General features: G+C 40.6%; 1 protein-coding gene across 3 annotated transcripts in view; it reads left to right on the top strand.

The window, feature by feature from the left end:
- Positions 1 to 53: 53 nt before the first annotated feature.
- Positions 54 to 20900, top strand: part of LOC119115318 (forkhead box protein J3-like) — a 41394-nt gene continuing 20547 nt past the window's right edge. For 2 of the 3 annotated variants that reach the window (XM_037239748.1, XM_037239728.1), the window contains exons 1-2: positions 54 to 359; positions 11336 to 11823. In XM_037239748.1, coding sequence (XP_037095643.1) covers positions 11434 to 11823 — 390 coding nt within the window. In that variant the 5' untranslated portion in view covers positions 54 to 359; positions 11336 to 11433. The remainder of the gene's footprint in view (positions 360 to 11335; positions 11824 to 20900) is intronic. The other variant, XM_037239737.1, reaches the window with a different exon arrangement.

The raw sequence follows: 20900 nt of genomic DNA, 5'->3' as shown, positions 1-20900 counted from the left end.
CTTTCCTACGGTGGTGTATGAATCCATCTAACCCGTGCTTCGGCTGCCGTTGCAAGTAGTTCCGGTGAATTGTCGGCGGAGGGAAGTCAAGAGAGCGGTCTCCTCGAGTCCTCACCAGACGCCTGGAGTCAAACGCGGACATCGGGCCGAGGCGTCCGTCATGACAGTCGGATGACCACAGTAGCGTCAAGTGACACGCCTGCCGAGTACCGAGCCTGCAGCCCCGGCGGTGACAGAGATCAGACACCAACTGGGAGCTTTTGTCGTCGAGTCACGTCGGGAAGTGCAGTACTGCCATAGTCTGGAGCTTCCTAACCGGCGTGCAAAAATTAAAACCCGGTTCCTGTTCACTTATCACGGTGAGTATTCTGCGTCGCTAATTTGTAATGTATGCATTATCATTTCCAATTTCAGCGCATCAAGAAAACGGCGAGGTTTTTGCAAATGACATGTCAGAAAATTCATACATGCATGCATGCAATCATTGTATCACTCTTTTTAAGCAATTATATGCACTGGTAAAGTAAACTTCTATAAGCTTGCTGTGGTAACCTTGCAGCATCCCTACTGTGTGACTGACTGAGGCCCTTGCAGGTCTGCTTATTAAAACATTTGTCTATGTGTCAAATTGAAGTGAGCAGTAGACAGTTACAACTGTCTTGTGCATGTGAGCACAGCCTGCAGAGTGATGTGTGCTTAGAGGCGAGTGGTTCTTTTCTCCATGACATCAAGCAGGTTTGCTAGACGTGACCTTTGCAGATGTGAATGAGGAAAAGTTACAGCAGAAAGATGAATGTGCTGAACCACTTACACGGATTCCACACTGTGCTTATGATTATATTAAAGTATGCAAATTTGGGTGTACGAAATACTTTTGCCCTACCACTGTTGTCGAAAATGATAAGGAATTAAATACTAATAAAAATCCCAAATTTCAAGAAATGGCAGCAGGTGGTTGCTATTGATTTTCTTCTTCTCAGTCTTTTTAAATGTCAGGATGCAAAGTGTGGTCACCAATGCAACCTCTGGGCCAAGACTACCAGAGGTGCTTTGTACATTTTGGCAAATGTAGAAAAATGAACGCTTTGATACTAATGCAGGTTTTCTCATAGAATAAGACTTACGAGTTCTTGTTTTGCTTATGTAGTGTACATGGTAATTGCAGTTGAAAATCCATGTAATAACATGGCAATAACAGGATAGTAATTACAGAATGGCAATGTAATGACTAATGACATACAGTCGACTGTGCGAGTACTTGTGTAATTCAAACGCAAGACTCACTATGACTATTCGTGCAGTTGTGTGGTAAATGGCCACTGGGTAGTGTAATGATTGATTGATTGATTAATTGATTGATTGAGTCATTCATTCATTCATTCATTCATTCATTCATTTGTCCATCTTCCGAACTGCTTATCCTCACTGGGTTCTGAAAGATCAAAAATCTAAATGCTCTGAATTGGCTGGCAATATGGGGAACTGCTTTGAAATTGGAGGTCATTGCATGAGTTCATAAAGAAAATTATAAACATTTTGGAGGTTTGGGGGGTTTCAATTACGCGCATTGTTTTTGCTATTGGTGACAGAGTATGATCCCTATACCTTTTAAAATTTAATTTCAAATAGGGCTGCTCATTTAATCGAATTTTAATCATGATTACGATTTTGGCTCCAGATGATCTCAAAATTCCTATAATTGAGGAAAAAAGATTATTAGTTTTTTCCGTTCTGAGATGTCCATGCGCAACTCAACCGCTACGACCCGCCAGATCCAGGCCATATTTAACAGGTGTTTTTTTTTTTAAACTATGTTCAGTAAATACAGTTCCAAACGTGTTCAACAAATGCTGTCCAGTTTCAAAAACATAATTGTGCAAATAATCATGATTTCAATATTTAACAAAATAATCGTGATTATGATTTTATCCATAGTTGAGCAGACCTAATTTAAAAAGTAATTTAATCACACGTATGCACTATTTAATGATCAAATAGCATATTCGGGTGACCCGTTTATATTGCTGTCACGAAAACCCCCACCCAGGTGCTGTAAGTGTTGACGTAATGTTCCAAAAAGCTTTCTTGACCTCACTGTAGACAATGACAAACATTGTTAAAAGTCAATCCCATCAATCTTGTTGCAGCATGCAGATCAAGCTAATGCATCATGCTTTCCTGTCTGTGGAAAAAAACAGTGACGTGTGTGTATGTTTTTGTATGTGGCAGTTTTAAAAGCGTGCCACGCTCTAGGTTTGGATGCGTCTCTAATTCCTATCAAGATGAGAGCTGTCTGAACAGATCTCTCTCATCATTATTTGCTGTGAGATTTACTTGGGCTCGTAAATGGTCTTGATTGAGGGTAATTTGGCTTTTTAATTGCTGAACAGCTGCCGCACTCTCTGCTGATTGCCATTGTAGACCTACTCGGTAGATCACTTTTTAGACCCCCTAAATGCTTCATTAAAACATGATGCAAAATCGCGTCATACGTGAAGAGAAAGGACCCTCATAATGTTTTACTGATTTGTGTTTTATCATCGGAAAGGTCGTCGTAATTAAAGTCAATGTCAGTAAATGCACTGTGGTAATGACTTTTTGGAAGTTGAATTAAGGGCTATTTGTGAATGCGTTACATGCGTCTCATTTTCTTGGCTGAAAACGAACTCGGAATGAAACTCTCTGAATTTGTCAAGCCTGTCAAGATATTTCTTTGTCTCCTTACTTATTCATTACGACTCACAAATTCAGCTTAGGTGACTTTGCTTTTAAGGAAACGGAAACATGTTTGAATTAAGACAACAAACTGTCCATAAATGTCTTTTGTAGAGAAGCAAACATATTTTTCATCGATTTATTGACAAGTCTGATCTTTGCTTTCGATTGGCAGATGATCGCCGATGTATGCGCTGTGCACGAGAGTTCAAACTCTAATCTTCAGACATGGCTTCATGTAGACATTGTCACACAGTGGAGTCCATTTTTCTTTTCGGTTTTTCGACAGCATCTTGAAGCTTCTGCTTGGTGTGTATCATCTCCTAATTAAAAGCCCAAAATAGACATGTGTTTGATGTGGGTAGCTTGCCTTCACCACTGGGCTGACCCATATATCGTACCGCGTGTATACTGTCCGCTGTACGTTCTCTTTCAAAGACCTTTTCATACTGAGCCATTTTCCTGAATGTACGTATATCTTATTAGTAAGAAATCTGTCAACTGGATCTTTTTAGCATACACTCTCAGTTGTGTTGCCTGATTCTGTTTTCTACGCTGTCCTTGAACACAACACCTCCTTAAACCAGCTGTGGGGAAAAGTGCATTGTAGCTTTGCAGTCTCGATGTAGAGTAAGGAGAGGTAAATTCAATACAAATATTTGACAAATTGTTTCCTCTTTAGCTTAGATTTGATACACCTCTGTCACTCACATTTCAAATCTTCAAAACTCAATGACAAACAAGCAAATACAACAGAATCTCTTAAATTGATGCCCAAGAAGTTAAGAGTTCAGATTTATTATTGAAAAGAAAAACAGACGTCTCTGTCCTGGCAACTCAGCACAATACTGTACCGTATCGTGAAAGCGACATTAATTTGATATGAAAGAAAAAGAACGGAATGGATTGCAGTCAGTTCTATCGATGTGGAGCGGCTCACCTGTCAGGCAATAATCTCCACGAGTAAGTCGTCTCTGCCAGAGTTTTCCAACCTGTAAGGGAGCCAAGGCACGTATTTTTCCACCATAGAAAAATTTCACCGCTCACCACCGTCAACAGAATAACAGGCCTGCTGTACTTTCTGCCATCTACTGGAAGTTCATTTAATTGTTTTGCTTCTGATTATATGTCGCTGTCAAAGATAGATGAAGAAATATGCATTATGTGTCGTAAATAAATAAAAATCTTTGGCCCAATTATGTAAAATTGGATCATTTCCTCCAGCCCACCTGATGCATTTAAATGTGTTGTTCATATATCACACACATACACACGCATTGTTTCAAAGCGCGTCTAGTAGATCGACTCGTTCGTACAATCAAAATGTGTACAACATGATTGTGTGCTCGTCACTCGTAAGGTGTTTTCTTCATGCCATCCTTAAGCCGGACCTCGAACAAAGGTCCTTTACCATCTGATGCCGCATTAGAGCATTACAACTCCATGAACATGTATTTAGTGTCTGTAATGTCTTATCGCCAGGAAAATGGACAACATTTGAATTCCAAAACAACAAAACCTCTTGTCTCATCAAGAATATTTTTTGATTCTGCTTGGAAAGCATTGCCAGTGTTTTTTTCTTTTTTTTTCTTTTTTTTAAGATTAGTATTTCAAAGACGAGACACATGATAATGACTTTTTTAGACTGAACTCAACAGCCAAACAAGGCAGGGCAGTGCAAATCTTTCATCATCTGTCTGATGTAAAGCCTCTACAGTATCTTCAACAAGTTGAGAGTTTTTGCACTCTGCTGGATAAGTTTTAATAAGTTGCAGTTGTTGGACATTTTGCATGTAAAACAAAATAATTATAAACAACCACAAGAAAGCTGTTGTACTTCTAAAACATGTAAATGACTCTCCATTATAAAGCGCAACAAAAGCCAAGCTTTGCCTTCGAGCCAGGGGCCTCGAGGTTTTGGATGCTTGCTTCCATTATTAATGTTATTCACAAGCCAAACTTTTTAGGTTGTTGCAGATGAGGGCTTTAATCTATTTTTGCTGTAAATTAATGAATTTTTAAAGAGGACTAGTCCTTGTTGAATAGGGCTGGATGAGAGGATGTAGTTAGAGCTGTAGTGACGCAGTGCAATAGCCCCCTTTACTGCGCTGCACCATTTCACAAACATCTCTCTCCTGGGACCTTCCGTTGGGGGAGTTTACTGAAATGCTGCATTCCTATGTTTTATTTATGACAAAATATGCCTTGTTAACTTTTTTCGTTTTTATCAAAAACTCGAATCACGATCGCTTCCCTCACACCCCCGACCGAGTTTGCCGTGGTAAATCTTCTGGGTCGGTAGCACTTCTCTGCAGATGTTTTCAGGTGTTATGCTCAGCTTTGGTGAGCTTTTAATGACTTAAATGATTTATTCCAGGGCTTTGGAGGTTTACTTTTCTACTTTCTCAATCAGCTTTTCTTCCAGCAATGATTCTGAGAAAAATGGCGACAATTGTTTGGTACCCAACTCCGCTAAGTGCAAAAGTGGCTTTGTTTCCCACCCCTTGTTTGTGTGAGTTATTTAGTAGGTTCTGCAAACGGCTGGCACTGCAGTAACCCGTTACATTTTTAACAAAATGTTTTGCGCTTGACATCTACTTTGACTTTGCATAGCTTATTAGAGTTGCTGTATGTTTTCATAAGGTTTACATTGTACTGTATATCATTTTATCGGGACTGTTTATGATCTCACTACAAGGTTGTTCTTCCTTGGCCAGTCCTAAACTTGGCTGAGTGTTTCATCATTTGCCCCAGAAGAATATTCCAGTATACATACACCAAACCTTTTCAGTACCTTCATAGTATTATATACGAATATTAATTAAGCTACCATACTTTATGGCATCATGTACGAAGTCACTCAACACCTCCGTCGAGGTTGAAAATGAAAAGGCAAGTTTCCTGTGTGTTGATATACAGACCACACCTCGGCAGAGGTCTGTATGCGACTGAGTGCTCTTGGAGTTCCATTTGAGATGCAATTGGCTTGCCTCGGCTGACAACTTGCAAGCTTCTGAAAGGCCCTATAAAAGAGCTGCCAGACTTTTAAATGTGGATAAACGCTCTGCTCCCGCTACTTATTTCTTTCCCCTTTGGAGTATTGATATGTCTGACCATTTTCTTTAAGGACTATAACTGAAACATGACATCAATGGTCTTCTTTGAGAATACGCTGACAGGAGCGGCTGATAATTACTCCACCAACTTCACTGAGAGATGAGTGAGCCGCCACCATAAGGGCAGCTTGATTCGCTTTCATGTACAAGCAGTCAACCTATTCAGGCTTATGTGTTTTTGGCATCGAAACAGAAAGTAATTAAAATGTTCAATACTGCTGTTTGGATGGCTTCTTTTGACACATTAGCCCAACCCCTGGCAAAGTGCTCCCTTCCCGGCAACCTCTTTTGCTCCACACGCTCTGGGTGGGTATTTTGTCATTACTTCATTTTCCTCTGAAAATATTTTGATGCCCCCCTCTCCGCCCCAAACCCCCCTCTCACCCCCCGTCACTCCATTCAAAGTACTCCCTATTAAAATGCAGAACTGTAAAAAGCTCTCAGTCTAAAAGCCAGCTAGCAGCAGGGGACTGTTAGCTGTTGCTGATGCATGCGGCTGAGTGCATACATCACTACTACAAAGTCTAATACATTCAATCGTTCACACACCCTCGACTCTTTAGAAAGAGACAATATTTAGAGTTGGGAAAGCTCCTGCCACAGGATGGCAGGAAATCTATTTTGATTAGTAAATGTAAAATTATTAGCCTTTTCCTGAGAAGCGATGCCCGGGTGCTTGCTCGTGTCTGGTCATTCATGCTTAATTATTTGCAAGAATTAACAGCTAATGACTCACAACTGACAAGTTGCAAAAACTAACATCTGAATAAAAAAGTATGAAATGCCATGCGACTTTCTTTTGATCAATTTTCAAGTTCTTTTTTTTAAATAAATTAATTAAGGGTAAGAAATGGGATGTTTTAAACTTGCCAAGTTGATCTCCAAATTCAAACCCTATAGAACATGCATGCGTTCTACTTGCTAAACAGGAGACTGAACATAAACCCCCAAAACACGCAACAGAAAAAGCTGCAGTAAAAGTCCAGAACAGCATTATAAAAGAGGAATAGATATACGTATAAAGTTAACGCTTTAATTGATCTATATCATGGTTTACCGACCTTTCGGAAATCAGAATCAAAATCAGCTTTATTAGCCAAGTTTGTGCATGCCAAACGAGGAATTTGACTCTGGTTGATCTCAGCTTCTGTACCACATTTAAGTGACTAACAACATTCAGGTGACTAACAACATTTAAGTGGCAATAACAGGATATTATTGCCCAGTGACAGCTACGACTGCAAAGGGCTACCAGTTTATTACACACTTCTGAGATGAATTTGTTTGACTTATTTGGGTGTAAAACATCTCATCATTTCTGTGCCCTTGAGGTTGTCTGAACTATGCATTACTACAATATGGTTTTGAAATATGCCATTTCCAAGTTTACATGTCTGATTTAAAAGACAATAGCACAAACAGACGTGAGATGCTGAACGCTAGTACAGTAGCAAGTGGCTCTATTGTTATTATTATTTTTTTAAAGATAGCAATAGCAAAAAAATCATCTCACTGGTGAACTATATTTTCAACAGGCCAGTACCCTTCCTGGTGCTCGTGGGGATCATGTTGTTGTCAGTTATTGCTGGTGTCCCCAAAATGAGACCTAAAACGTCTGGTCTCCTTTTGGAGGTACAAGGATTCCATCTGACAGCAGCCATATCCTAACACATAATAGGAGTGGCATGGCTCCAGTGTTGCGCAGCCGTCTCCTAACCTGAGAATGTGCGTTCGTCCCTCACTAACATTGAGTTACCTCGTGTATGAATAGCGCTTTTTTCAATGAAAATGCTTTAATTTTCAGCAAAACTCGAAACTCCAAACTTTATACATGTCAAATGCTGCCATTTGTGTGTGGACTCTCATTTAACAGGAGTTTGAAACTGAATAGTTATTATGAACATAGTTTTATCCGCAGTTGTTCAAAGGTATATGAATTTGGGCAATCAGATTATCACAGTAGATTATTTTTAATTTGCCTTTTGAAAGGAATTAATCTTTTAGATTAAGGGTTGTAGGTTATAGTAATGGTGGGAAATGTTTTGAAATTATTTCTTTGGGTTTCATGTTTTGTAATGTCACAAAAACCCAGGGTGTCTTTATATCAGTTTTATATCTATTTGTGTCTTTGTTTGGAGCGGTTGAGAAGGTTATGCAGAAGTAGTTAATTTATGCTAATGATATGCTGTGGTGTATGAAGAAGATGCTACGCAAGATTGTTTTTCTGCTCCCCAAAATACAAAGTGTTTGTATCCTCAGACAGAGTAGCCTACAGTGCAGTTAGGGAGCTTTTGCAGAGGTACACTGTACATGATGTCTGTACACTGATATTCTTCTCCCCTGAGCTTCTGAGGCTGTTATGACACACAGCATGAATTAGAGAGGCACTATGTTGAGGTCAGCCCAGTCACCGTGGGACCAGTTGACTGGGTTGACTTGGTAATTGGTTGCACCTCGCTCATCCAGCAGGGCCCATCTCCCTCGAAGCCAAGTCATGCCCCTCCTCCCCCTTTCCTCCGCTCTCTCCTATTACTCATCAACTCGACGACTCGTCAGCCGAGCTGTGTGAAGCTACTTCGGTCCGCGTTCCAGACAGTCCCCGCTCCCAACAAACTTCCTGTAAACCATTGCTGCACAGTGGGTTTGCAGCTTGTGGCTGACTGAATTGCAGCTTTATTCTCCTTTTAATGAGTAGAAAATAAGTACTTGTTGTTCTGTCACTACCTCCCCGCGCTCCCACCTACAGGCCATACCATCACCGCTGCTGGCAATTTTACCTCTCCTCCAGCCATAGAGCTTCATCAATTAAAATGACTTCCTGGGATGATAGCTCTCGCTAGACCTTGAGGGTGAGCTGGGAGCTGTTGCTGTGCAGGTAGCCTCATCACATATTTCGTATGTTATCTTTCCTTGCCATGGTACCACTGCCTGAATTTATCTTATTGACATGGCTGCCAAATATTTGTGTTTCTAAAAAATGTTACGGAATTATTTTATCTGTATTTGCAATTAACAAGATTTTTGCTGGAGCTCCTCCTGGTATATTGCCTCTCAAGAGGAATTGATTGAGAGAGACACACAGTTTGCATTTCTCTCCCTAGGCATGCTTATCTAAATTATCCAACCTTGATCATATTCACTGAGTATGAATGGAAAACGTGTGGGCCAGTGGGCTTTTTTGTTGTGTGCAAGGACACACGAAGGTTACTGTGTGGGATGCAAAATGAAGGTTCAGATTCGGTGTACATGTTGGTACACTGCTAATTACAATGAGTATTCTATCTGCCGGCCTACACATTTTGCAACAAGATTTTGCTTTATCTGCGCCCATCCGGATTGAAGTGTCAGGTATGTAACTTTCAAAAGCATGGTGATTGTGAGCTGTCAGTCTTTAAAAGGCCATTTTACACAGTTCTTGTCGATATCCGATTATGAGCGGTTATGAGGCATATCTTCTGATCGGGCTTGCGTTTCATTGTGGGGTTTGCAGGTGGCACTGTAACACAGGGTCACATTTTACTGCCATGCAGTTTTATAAAACCATTATGTTAATGAGATGCACGTGACAATGCGTCGAGGCACGTCAAACAAGTGTGGAACGTTGGTGGGCATTACATATGGTATAGGAGACAATCGAGCTTCTCCATGCCTTCAGAGGCTTGGAGCTGTCGCCCTCCTCTCTCATTTGGCAGCCACTTGTGAAAACAATTCCGCAGCTTTTAGTCATTCTGCAGATCCAATTGCCATTTCCACTTGGGAAACAACGAGAATGAGAAGCAATCCAGATTGACGGAACACACAGAGACAGAAAGAAGAGTTGAAATCAGGTTGGATGCCGAGCCCAGTTGAGCGCTTGGCACGCTATTAATATCTCATGAAGGCTGGCTGGCGGAGCGAGCTCACCGTCTTGTGTGGTTGTCTGTTTGTGCATTGCAGCAGCACCAGGAATTGCCAGAGTCCTTCGACTTTTCGCTTTAGCGTCTTGCCTTACTTTTTTGTCAATGGTATAGTCATTCATTCAAGTTCATTATCCACTCATTTAAAATGTTACTATTGGAAACAAAAGTTTGGTTGTCGATTGGTAGGGAAAACATCCCGAGGTGTAGAAGGGTTCCTTTTTTAACTTTTGGAGAACCACACACCAGAAATACAATGTAGCCAATCACAATGCAACCCAGAATCTTAAAAGGCTACGGCCTTTGAATTACAGGATATGTTACATTTTACAAATTTATGTTGCGGTTTTATTTTGAACTTTCAATAGGTCATTATAACAGAAATATTTGCTCGGTGGACCTCCACAGGTTTTTTTTTATGTTGATTCGTTTAGAAAAAAAATCTAACTTAACTCTGACAAAGCAAGATATGATAGATATGGACAAAGCCTAGTCATCAACGGTACAGGAGAAGATGATGTCCTTTGTTGTTTTTTAATACTTCTCCTTGTCTATTGACCCTTGAAAATAAAACAAAGAGTTTGATGTGTCATTGATGGAAAAACTAAATAAACAAACAAAAAAACATTTCTTATTGTCGAAGGGATTTGCTTTTAACCAGTCTACAGGACGTTCTGTGCAGACATAAATTAGTTCAAAACATTTGACTGGAGAAAAGCATTTTCCATGTTGGGTTACAACATCTTTGAATGTCTGTTACACCGTCTGCCTGCATCTTGGCCATTATTCATTGCTGTCTATGGGCGTTCAAAAGAATGCCATGGTGGTCCCATTAAGTTGCTTCTGAGTACCCACTTAACAGTGACAGTCCACATTGTCCACAAGATCAACTTGTGATGCTCTGTTCTCTTTTTGTGGTACAAGGAATAAGCACGGGTGTAGGAGCAACTCGTTGCATTTCAGTTCAAACCTAGCAATGTTTTATCACATTAGTTGACATAACAAGATTCCAGACAGATTTCCTCTGTGAATAATGTATGAATATAGACAGATCAGCAGCTCCCAGGTCTTGTTCAGAAGCCTCTATCCATTGCCCTCGCCAAATTGCCATCTGTAATATATGCTTTAATAGCAGTCTTAGTGCGACAAATTATTCATTATATTGGAGACATATCTGAAACCAGTACACTTTAGATTGGGTGCCAGTCAATTACAGGACAGACAGAGACAGATAACCATTCACAGCTACACTTACTGATTGGAAAGTCACAGATGGACCTCACTACCAGTGACGTGTGAGAGTTGAAACTGTGTTAGCAGGTTTAACAATGTTGTTGTTGGCTTAACTAAAATCCAAACCACATCACTCTTTTTCTGATTCAATGTGAACCAAATGAGACTGAACAATGTTTGTAGTCATTTTCAGGAATGAATTCTGCTTTGTGCAAGTTGCATTTAATATCAAAACAATATCATCTACTCCAAGTGGAATTTTTTTAATTTTTGATCAAAGTGGCCTCAAAAAAGCCAGAACAGGTCTTAAATTTGGCTATTGTGATCATGGTCTATATACTAACACAAGTACTGTTTTCTATTCTTATCATGCAGATGTGATCCAAGGTTGCAGCACCCCGGTACCCATTGAGCCCATTAGGAGAGGGTCCATAAACCGCTGTTCATCTTATTCTTCATCCTTTCCCAGCACTATGACCTCTGAACTGGAAAGCAGCCTGACCTCAATGGACTGGCTTCCACAGCTTGGCATGAGAGCAGCCATCCAGAAGACTGACAGAGATGCGGGTGGTCTCCACCACGGTCACTATCATGGACATCACCACCACCACCACCACCATCATCATGGTCTCCATCATGGACATCATGGGCCAGGAAAGAAAATCACTCAATTGGAACCTGGAACAACTTTAGACCAGGAGGAAAGTAATCAACAAAGAGACGGTAAACCACCATACAGCTACGCAAGCCTCATCACCTTTGCCATCAATGGCTCGCCTCGCAAACGCATGACCCTCAGTGAGATCTATCAGTGGATCTGTGACAACTTCCCCTACTACAGAGAGGCTGGCAGTGGCTGGAAGGTAAGCAGCAGCACAATCCTTCCATCTTTGCTCATTTTGATTTGAAAGTGAACTGAACATTTTTTATTTTGATTCCATGACTTTGTACAGTGTTCATTTGTTTATCATTTATCAATTATATTTTCTTCCACGATCGGTAGAGGATTTACTAGTTATATTTAAGTGAGAATATTCATTTTGTTTAAAGTTTATAATGGAAGACAATGTCTGATTCAGGACCCTGGAATGGTCACCAATCAAATGCTGGACACACGTGAACAGTCATAGTCACGTTGACTCTGATCGGCAACTTCCAGTTTTCAATTAACTTGGCAAGTTACTGTACACTGTACACTGGCCCTTACCCAAACTCAGATAGGATAGGCTTCAGCTCAGCTGCAAACCCAAGCCATAATGTGGACAAGATGGAGAGAAAATGGATGGATGGATGGATGGATGGATGGATGGATGGAATGTTTTCGGATTATGGGGGGAAACCTGAGTACAGAGAAAAAAATCATTGCAAGCAAGCACAGGTAGAATATAGAAACGCTACACAGGAGAGATCACATCTGATTCAGTCATATAAATTCAGCATAAGAAAGCTTATCACATGACTTTTATGCAGCTAAAATGGGATCCCTTTTTTTGTTAGTGTCTCAATAACAAAACACCCTGTCGAGCAGTCAAGTCATCCACTCTGATAAACTCTTGCTCCTGTTGTGTGCCTGGATAGAAAAAATAAATGCTGTAGAAATTGGAATGGCTGGACAATTCCAGACAAAACTCTCATCTTCATTTGGTAACTATTAACGTCATAGCTGTTTACTCAGATTTGGTGGATGTTGGCGGACGTTGGCAGTCCCCGAGTGCTCTTCTTGCTCTTTCACTATCACAGAAGTGAGGAACATTCTTGAGTCCCAATTATACTAGATAGCAGGCTAATTAGGTAGCCAATTAACATCAATTCTGCAACCTGCTTGTCATAAGACAGAGAAACAACCCTCGCACTGAAAACTTTGGAGGTCATTAAGGCTGACACAAAGTTAAGAAGTCGCAGTAGCCTGTGCTGCCATGGTTTCTTATCAGCACAGACATTGTGTAGCAGGACTTTTGGAGCAATTAGCTTTTGAGAAGGTGAACTAAAGGAAGATGACACCAATTATTCCATGCTTGAATTTCACATTGTGCATTCTCAAGTTTCTCAGTCTTTGCTTCACGAGTGATAACATTGCTGTTTTTTTATGTGTGTCCTGTGATTGGTTGGTGACCAGTTCGAGGTCTACTCTGCCCACCCTGCCTAAAAACTGTTGGGATAGGCTCCAGCATGCCCGCGGCCCTCGTGAGGATAAGCGATTCGGAAGATGAATGAATGAATAATCCTGATGAGCATAAAATAGGATTGACATAGATAGAATTAATTTAGAATAACGTTCGGTCTGCAATGCATTTCATTTAGTTCTTGAAAGTAAAACGGCCACAAGAGGGCGCCCCAGTATCGATGACTGGTATCGGCCGATGTCGCGATGTCCGATACATTAAAATAAGGCTGAAATTGATACTAGTTGTGGTACTCACTTGTTCCTAATATTTACAGTAGTTTCTATACGTTTTGTGCTTTCCATTTTTTGGGTGTGTTCAAATACGCTTAAAAAGTGTTTTAAGCATGTGGGAGAGATAAAGACCACAACCTTATTTTATTTATTTATTCTTTTAATGTGGTCTTTGTACATCACGAACTTTCACCAATTGCGGTTGGTCGATAACGTGTCACCCGTAGTAAACAGGTTCAGTGTAGTCTTTCCGTTATGTTGACAAAGTTCTCTAATGGAGCTTTTTCTCCTCTTTATTCCACCTGTCTTTTTCCATATGCGTTCTCCAATTGTTGTCAGTCTGTAATCTTCTATCTGCTGCTCCCTGTGTGAAGATACATGCCTGAAGTGGTGACACGCAAACCAGCTTGACTTGGCGCACCTTCTTACCTCCATTGCAGGACTCACTCAATTTGTTTCCTATTAAGGAAGAGAGGATAGAGCTTATTTAGGCCTTTTAGGGTTTCTGTCAGTGCAGCTTATGACTTCCCCTTTCTTCAATTGTATTTGGGTGCCAGAATGTTTTGGGATCCCATAATTACACTTCACTGATTTGCGTGTGAGGCTGCATTATAGTAGCATCATTACAGGCGCACACTCGTGGCGGATTTACTTTCACACGCTCTGGCATTCGTCCGTGAGATCGGTGCAGGGTATTTAAAGCAAGGGCCATATCCCATAGAGAGAGGGATATTTTCCATTGAGGTCATTGCCATTCAGATAATTCCCATTATGGTTTTATGTTAGCATGTCATTAATACAATCTGCTGCTTAGAGTACATTTAGAGATTTCTGAAGAACTCCTGCCATATTCAGACTGTCCTTGCTGTTGGAGTGTAATCAATTTGTGTTTTATCAATTTTTGGGGTGGTAAAAAAAACCATTGATCAAATTATTCAGTCAGAAAAGAACTAGTACTTGTGTTCAATATATTAGTATTGCAAGTTGTGTAATGAAATTTACGGTAGGCCTGCTTACTGCATAAAAGCGGCACACGAGTGGTTCCATTTAACTGTGATTTGATGCATTCCCTTTGTAAAAGAAAGGCTAATAATTAGTGTAAGGAAGAGGCAAGGCATTGTCAAACAGCCTTGTTTCATACCAGCTATGACCATCACTCAGAAGATTACGTAAGTTTGGGTCATTCCAGTTCAGGTGATTGCTGTCAGCTGCACACACTCACACAAACACACTTGGTTGGCATGTTGGCCAGACATTTGGACGCACATGTAGAAAGACATGTTCTTAATGTACCAACACAAGACGCACACGCAGTTTTTTCCCCCCATACCAACACATGCTTCATATGATGTTCACCCACTCCGTCATCCTCACACACACACACACGCACACGCACTTGATTGTGCACCCACCCAGGTAAGCAGCGTATACGTGTGCAGTCTGCAGATTACACATGGGGAGCTCAGCAGGAAAGAGAAAATTGGGGCGGGAGGAGTGAAGACTGTCAGCGAGTAGAGGAGACTTTTACTACCCTGTACACGCACTACGTCTGCTCTGTATGATAATGCGAGGGTGCAGGGGAAACAGAGTTTAAATGAGGACAACACATTCTGGCCACATACAAATTTATGTAATGGCCACTTGTGTTTGCTGTTATTATCATGACACTATACAAGGTTATAAAATTTGACATGTTGGTGTCAAATTAATGGGAAATGTTCGTTAGGTTGTGTTACCCTATAAAAATGTATTGTATGATGACTGTGAGCACAAATGAAGCGGCTTATCGGCGTCACCATATTGCAATTACAGTTGTGATATTGAAATGTTCGATATGTATCTTGATATATGGGGTGTAATATGATCCGATGATGCAACATTTTTAAGATTTGATGATTCGATTTGGTTCGTCAACTCAAAACCGATTTTCAGATTTAAATTGTTTTATATTACACCCTTACAGCTTATCCTTTTTTATTGAGGCTGAGCTTCAGCCCACCCCAGCTGACAGTGGGCAAGAGACTGTCTAGATTCTGGACAAGTCACCAGTGAATTGCAGATAATGTAACTATCATCTGTAAAATTAGAATATTGTGAGCTCATTAAATAAAATAACAAATGTATCAATGATCATTATTTTTTTTAAATATTTTCTGTTAAAAAGGCATTGCATTGAAAATGTTCTCGTTCTAAATTGTACTCTGCACTACCTTCCCATTACCTCAGTGGTCCTGCTGCCACCTTTTTCACACCCATGCATCTCCCCACGATTTCCCCTTTTCGCACAGTTCAATACATAGCAGTAAAAGGGACACTGAAGTATAGATACATAGATGGCACACTTGAGCTACAGCATTAACAAATGCCTCGTTTGTAGTCTCTGCTGACTAACCTGCTCTCGACCCCCTGCATCCTCCATCGCCTCAAACTAGCTTGCATGCAACCCGGCCTAATTGCCTGCAAATTAACATGAGCTAATGTGCTGTAGTAAAGGGCAGCGCTATCACAATGGCCTTCGGCCTTTGGCGGCATGCGCTGCCGACGTCACTGCATCATCACCTGATATGAATCATCAGCAAGGCATTACTCTGCCTGCCATCCTCTCCCTGCGTCTCGGCGGGAGATCTGCGACGAAGCACAGCGGAGGTCGGTGTACGCTGTCAAGTGTGCTCGCATTTGGAGGAAGACTGCTGGGAGTCGTAGCGGCTCTTTAGCTGCGCAAAGCCTCCTCGGGTCGCTTGAGCGCAACTGAAATATCTTTGCTGTGCTGCTACTTTGCGTTTCAATGGGATGCAAAGAACACAATTCAGCAGTACAGTTATGCAGAGTACATGAGTGTGCATGTTTGTAGCTCAGCGTGCAAGATGGCAATTGTCAAACACAGGTTGCTCACTGTAAAGGTACAGCTGATGCACTGACTCTTGTTTAGCCAGGGTACATACATTGTGGTTGACCGTGATTGTATTGATTAGATATTATGTAATGTGTCAGTCAAAATGTTCAGCTGGGTACTGAGTAAAATTGCATGCATTGACCGTTTTTTTTTTTTTTTTTATCCATCATCATCGTCGTCATCATCATCATCATCATCATAGTTTGTTATGATCAAGAATACTGTAGTACTCACTGAAATCTAAATGTTGACCCGTGTGTGATGCTTTTGCTCACAATCACTATCAGAATATTCCAGAAGCCATATAAAGAAGAAACGCATACCACACTGCTTTATACGCCTACATTCCCAGTCTATATGTCATGGTGGTAGCGTCTGCAGGCCAGATGTTAGTGTGTGTGTGTGTGTGTGTGTGTGTGTTTGTATAACCACGCTGTGTGAAGTTGTGATTTACTTTTTAAGACAGTGAGCCCAATGGCTCGCTGTCTTTTGTTGATAAACTGCACCTTCAATGTAACCATGGCAACCTAGATGAGCCAGCCCTTGATTGAAGAGGTTTACAAATGGTGTGTAACAATAATATATGCTAGTGTTAAAGTGTGACTGGGCAACCATTTTGAAGTAGCTGCAGTTGTGATGGCATCACTCAGGAGCCTAAGAAAAAGTATTTGTCCACATTTTGTGTTGATACATTTTCATATTACTGTCCAAGTCAACATGTGTGTTATGTTAAAATCCATGACAGATTCCCATTTTTTACATATGATATTATTTGAAATTATTCAATAAGAACCCAACATGATGCATCTTTTGAATATGAAACAGTAGATTCCCTTTGCTGGACAAACTGACAGATATCTGCGCATAAAGGAGCATGTATACATGTAGCTAGTAATTATATTTCAACATGAAAAACTAATTATCCACTAATCAATATTAGCAGTCCAAGACTTACATTTTTAATTAAAACAGAAGAATTTGTATTCGCTATCTCCTCAAGGATTTGACACAACATCCAACCTAGGATCTTCCTGATAAAGAAGCCAGGCCTCTAGATCCTTCCATATGGCTAACAGTAGGCCTAAGCAACAATTATACGACATCTTATTAGCCATTTTTTTCTCAGGACGGGAGGGGGGGGCCAGTAAACGAGTTTATTCATCCATATATCCATTATTCATTCATTCATTCATAATCCAAACCGCTTATTCCCACAAAAATTTTGCAGGCATGCATTATCTGAACCGCTTAATCTCACAAGGGTCGCCGGCTCACTGGAGTCTATTCCGGCTGACTTTGGGCAGTAGGTGGGGAACACCCTGATCTGATTGCCAGCCAATTGCAGGACACACTGAGACGAAAAACCATACACATTCATAATCACACCTATGGGTAATTTAGAGCAGTTTTCCCAACCACTGTGCCGCGACACACTGGTGTGCCGTGGGAGATGTTCAGCTGTGCTGTGGGAAATTGTCCAATATTAATTATGGTGCACATTCTAAACAGGATTGCCAAACCACTGTTAAGTTATATAGTGCAAGACCTAGTCAGCCACTTACTAATTGTGCGTGCGTGGCTAATCGGAGAATCTTGAAATGTTATGCTCTGTCGGTCCGATTGTGCTGCATTGGCACATATTCAGTTTTTGTGTGTAAAGCTGTCTGCTTTTGATAACAGTGACGTTCTGATGGCCATGGTGCGTTTGTGGACCGATGGAAATCCCACTATTTAGTTTGACTGGAGAACTTGGATTGTGCAGTTTTCACCAACATAAAGCACACGGTCAAGTTGTGACACCTTCATTGTGATAACCACTCAGCTGCTGCCAGAACAGTAGGGGGTCTTTAAATGTGACTTTGTTCTTATTGTTTCAATATTTAAGAACTAGTCTAAAACAGTAAAAACAGTCATGTTGATTCTTTTGGATTTTAATCACAATCACATTCAAGAGTTTATTCCCCTACACCAGTGGTTCTTAACCTTTTTCCTCGTTCGCACCCCATTCAATTCACCAACCAGTTCTCGCACCCCTAACCCTAACCCTAAATAATTATTATAAGAATAATTTGTTTACTTTACAGCTATAAGGCTTAATTAGCATTATCCCTAATGCCAATTAACACAATGACTTCTTGATTTCCAGAATTTTTCACTTTTTTCTGTTACCCATTATCTCCCAGGGTATCCTCGCACCCCCTAGGAAGCATTCTCGCACCCCACTGCCCTACACTGTCTAAAACCTTTTTAAAAAACTGTCACTTTTATTAGAAAAAAAGAAATACAATTAAAAAAAATAATATTTATTTATTTTTATTCAATTGTTATATATATGTATATATTTTTATTTATTTATTTATCGAGCACTTTCACGTCTTTTGTCGTAACAACTAATTTTAATATAAAACCTCGTGTAACACTTTGCTAATTTTCGATGGTAGTGTGCCTCGAGCGGAAGGAAGCAAGGACGTTAGGAAGGAAATGAGGAAGGAAGTAAGACAGGAAATAGGAAGGAAGTAAAGAAGAGGAAGGAAAGGAGGAAAAAAGGAAGGAAGGAATGTTCTGATGCATTTTTCTCAGGCTTAGCCATCATAATGTAATTATTTTGTGCAGCCATTTGAGACCTAAAGATATATATGTGATTGGCATTGTAAATTGAAATTTTGGCTGGATTTCTGAGCTTCCTCAAAAGTTCCTCTATTTGACAGGCACTTAGACAGGTTCTTCTAGTCTATTCACCTTGTTGATTTTGTTTATTTCTGCCAAATCTAGTCAAACTGAGAAAGGTCTTATCTTGTGTAGTTCACAAACCCATTGTTGAATTGTCTTCATACTTTTATTCAATATGAATGAAAGCCAAACCTGTCAGACATATTTTTAGGGGATGCAGAGTACAAACGCACATCTCCGGTTCTTATCCTTCCTCCTCCCTCGCTCTCTGTCCTCGTCTTATGGAACGTCGCTGACAAAAGCTGTCACTTCTCCAGAGTGTTTTTGCCCGACACTACGATAAGCAGGAAGCGCGCCACCATGACCTCTCGCTGCCCTGCAACCCAGATTGGTCCCGCTGTTATTTTGGAAAGACTGCATTGGAATAAATGCTGAGAGCATTTGTCTTTTAAAATCAGCTAAGCTGATGTGACACAAGCAGGATGGTTGCTAGCCTGTGAACTTCTTTTTCAATATTTGGCAGCACAAGACGCTGGCTTCCAAGTAGGAAGGCAGCAGACACGGAAGAGTTGCAAAAGAAATGTGACGGCTTGTAAATTAGCCCAGAATAATGATGTGCACAAAACTTTTTAGAAGGGCATTCCTCCTCATACAAATGTTTTGGGTTGCGATGCATGAGAGCACAAAAACCAATCGGGTAATTTTTAGGGCTGACAGTCCACACAGTTTTTAGCAAGTGTCCAAATTGGATTTGGCCCTGTTCAGACCGGGCCACATCATTGACCCATCTGACAGATTGCAACGACGTAGAAACGGAGGTGTCGTCCATCATGCGAAGAGCTTGACGTCGTATAATTGCGGAAATAAATGGATTGTTTCCATACATCTCCTCGAGCTTTACGTATAAGGTTATCTATAACCTTGCATTTTTTGTTTTGTAAAGATGTGTGAGTGTCACGTTGAACTGAACCTCATCAAACTGTGCATGTTTTCTCTAATAATTGATTATGAGTGATCAGATTTGTGACCCCCCCCCCCCCACACACACACACACACATGCATGCACGCGCAGACAAACACAAGCAGATGATCTCCATGTGTTATGCAAAATTCAGGTTCCAAATCCAAATACATTTTCAAAGAGGACTTCTGTAAAGTTGTTCAGTGAAGGGAAGGAGGGCTCATTTCAATAACTTGAGCATGCTTCTTTGCAGTGAACCTGTCACTCCATCACTATTTGGATATAATAAGGTGTCTGGGTGATGCCGAGAACCTGAGAAGGTTCCTTGGAAGGTACATTTGTTTTAATGATAATATGCAAAAGAGTGCACCTCTATCATGTCAAGTAATACCACTTACTTCCTGTGACACAGAAAAGATTAATGCCAAACTCAAAGTTAGCAAAATTATGTTCTTGACAATATTAAACTGCATCAGCTATACTAATCCTTTCACAGTGAAGAATCAAAGACATCACAATCTAAAAGGCAGGCAAGCTTGAGAAAGAAAATAGACACTCAGAAAATGTCAAGCAATTTTTTGTTTCATACAATTTAAGAGCACATCAATAATTAAGTTGTTTCTTTTTTGCCTGAAGACTAATGGCGCTAATGTTATCTTGCAATTTAGGCAAAACGAATCCAAAACTAATCCTGAACCGCTTATCCTCACAAGGCTTGCGGACGTGCAAAAGCCAATCCCGGCTGACTTTGGGCAGAAGGCAGGGGACATCCTGAACTGGTTGCCAGACAATCGTTAATATCGGGAAACACCATGTTTTAGGCCCTTTTGATACTCTACTTGGGTTTTGTTTCAGGGACCCGCTTGCTTGTTGCTTCTCTACACATTGTTTTTTTTCCTTTGGGCAAAATATCCCTTGTTTTCCAAATCGGCATTCTCCCTGTCTGCATCCGAGCATGAACACGCATGAGCATGCAAACAGTACTTGCATTGATAACTTTCTCGAGTTGATCCATACACAA

The sequence above is a fragment of the Syngnathus acus genome, chromosome 2 (genome assembly GCF_901709675.1).
Source record: "Syngnathus acus chromosome 2, fSynAcu1.2, whole genome shotgun sequence".
In the NCBI taxonomy this organism is placed as follows: domain Eukaryota; kingdom Metazoa; phylum Chordata; class Actinopteri; order Syngnathiformes; family Syngnathidae; genus Syngnathus; species Syngnathus acus.
The sequence above is the reverse complement of the archived record's forward strand: the minus strand, read 5'-3'. Positions and strand labels throughout refer to the sequence as shown.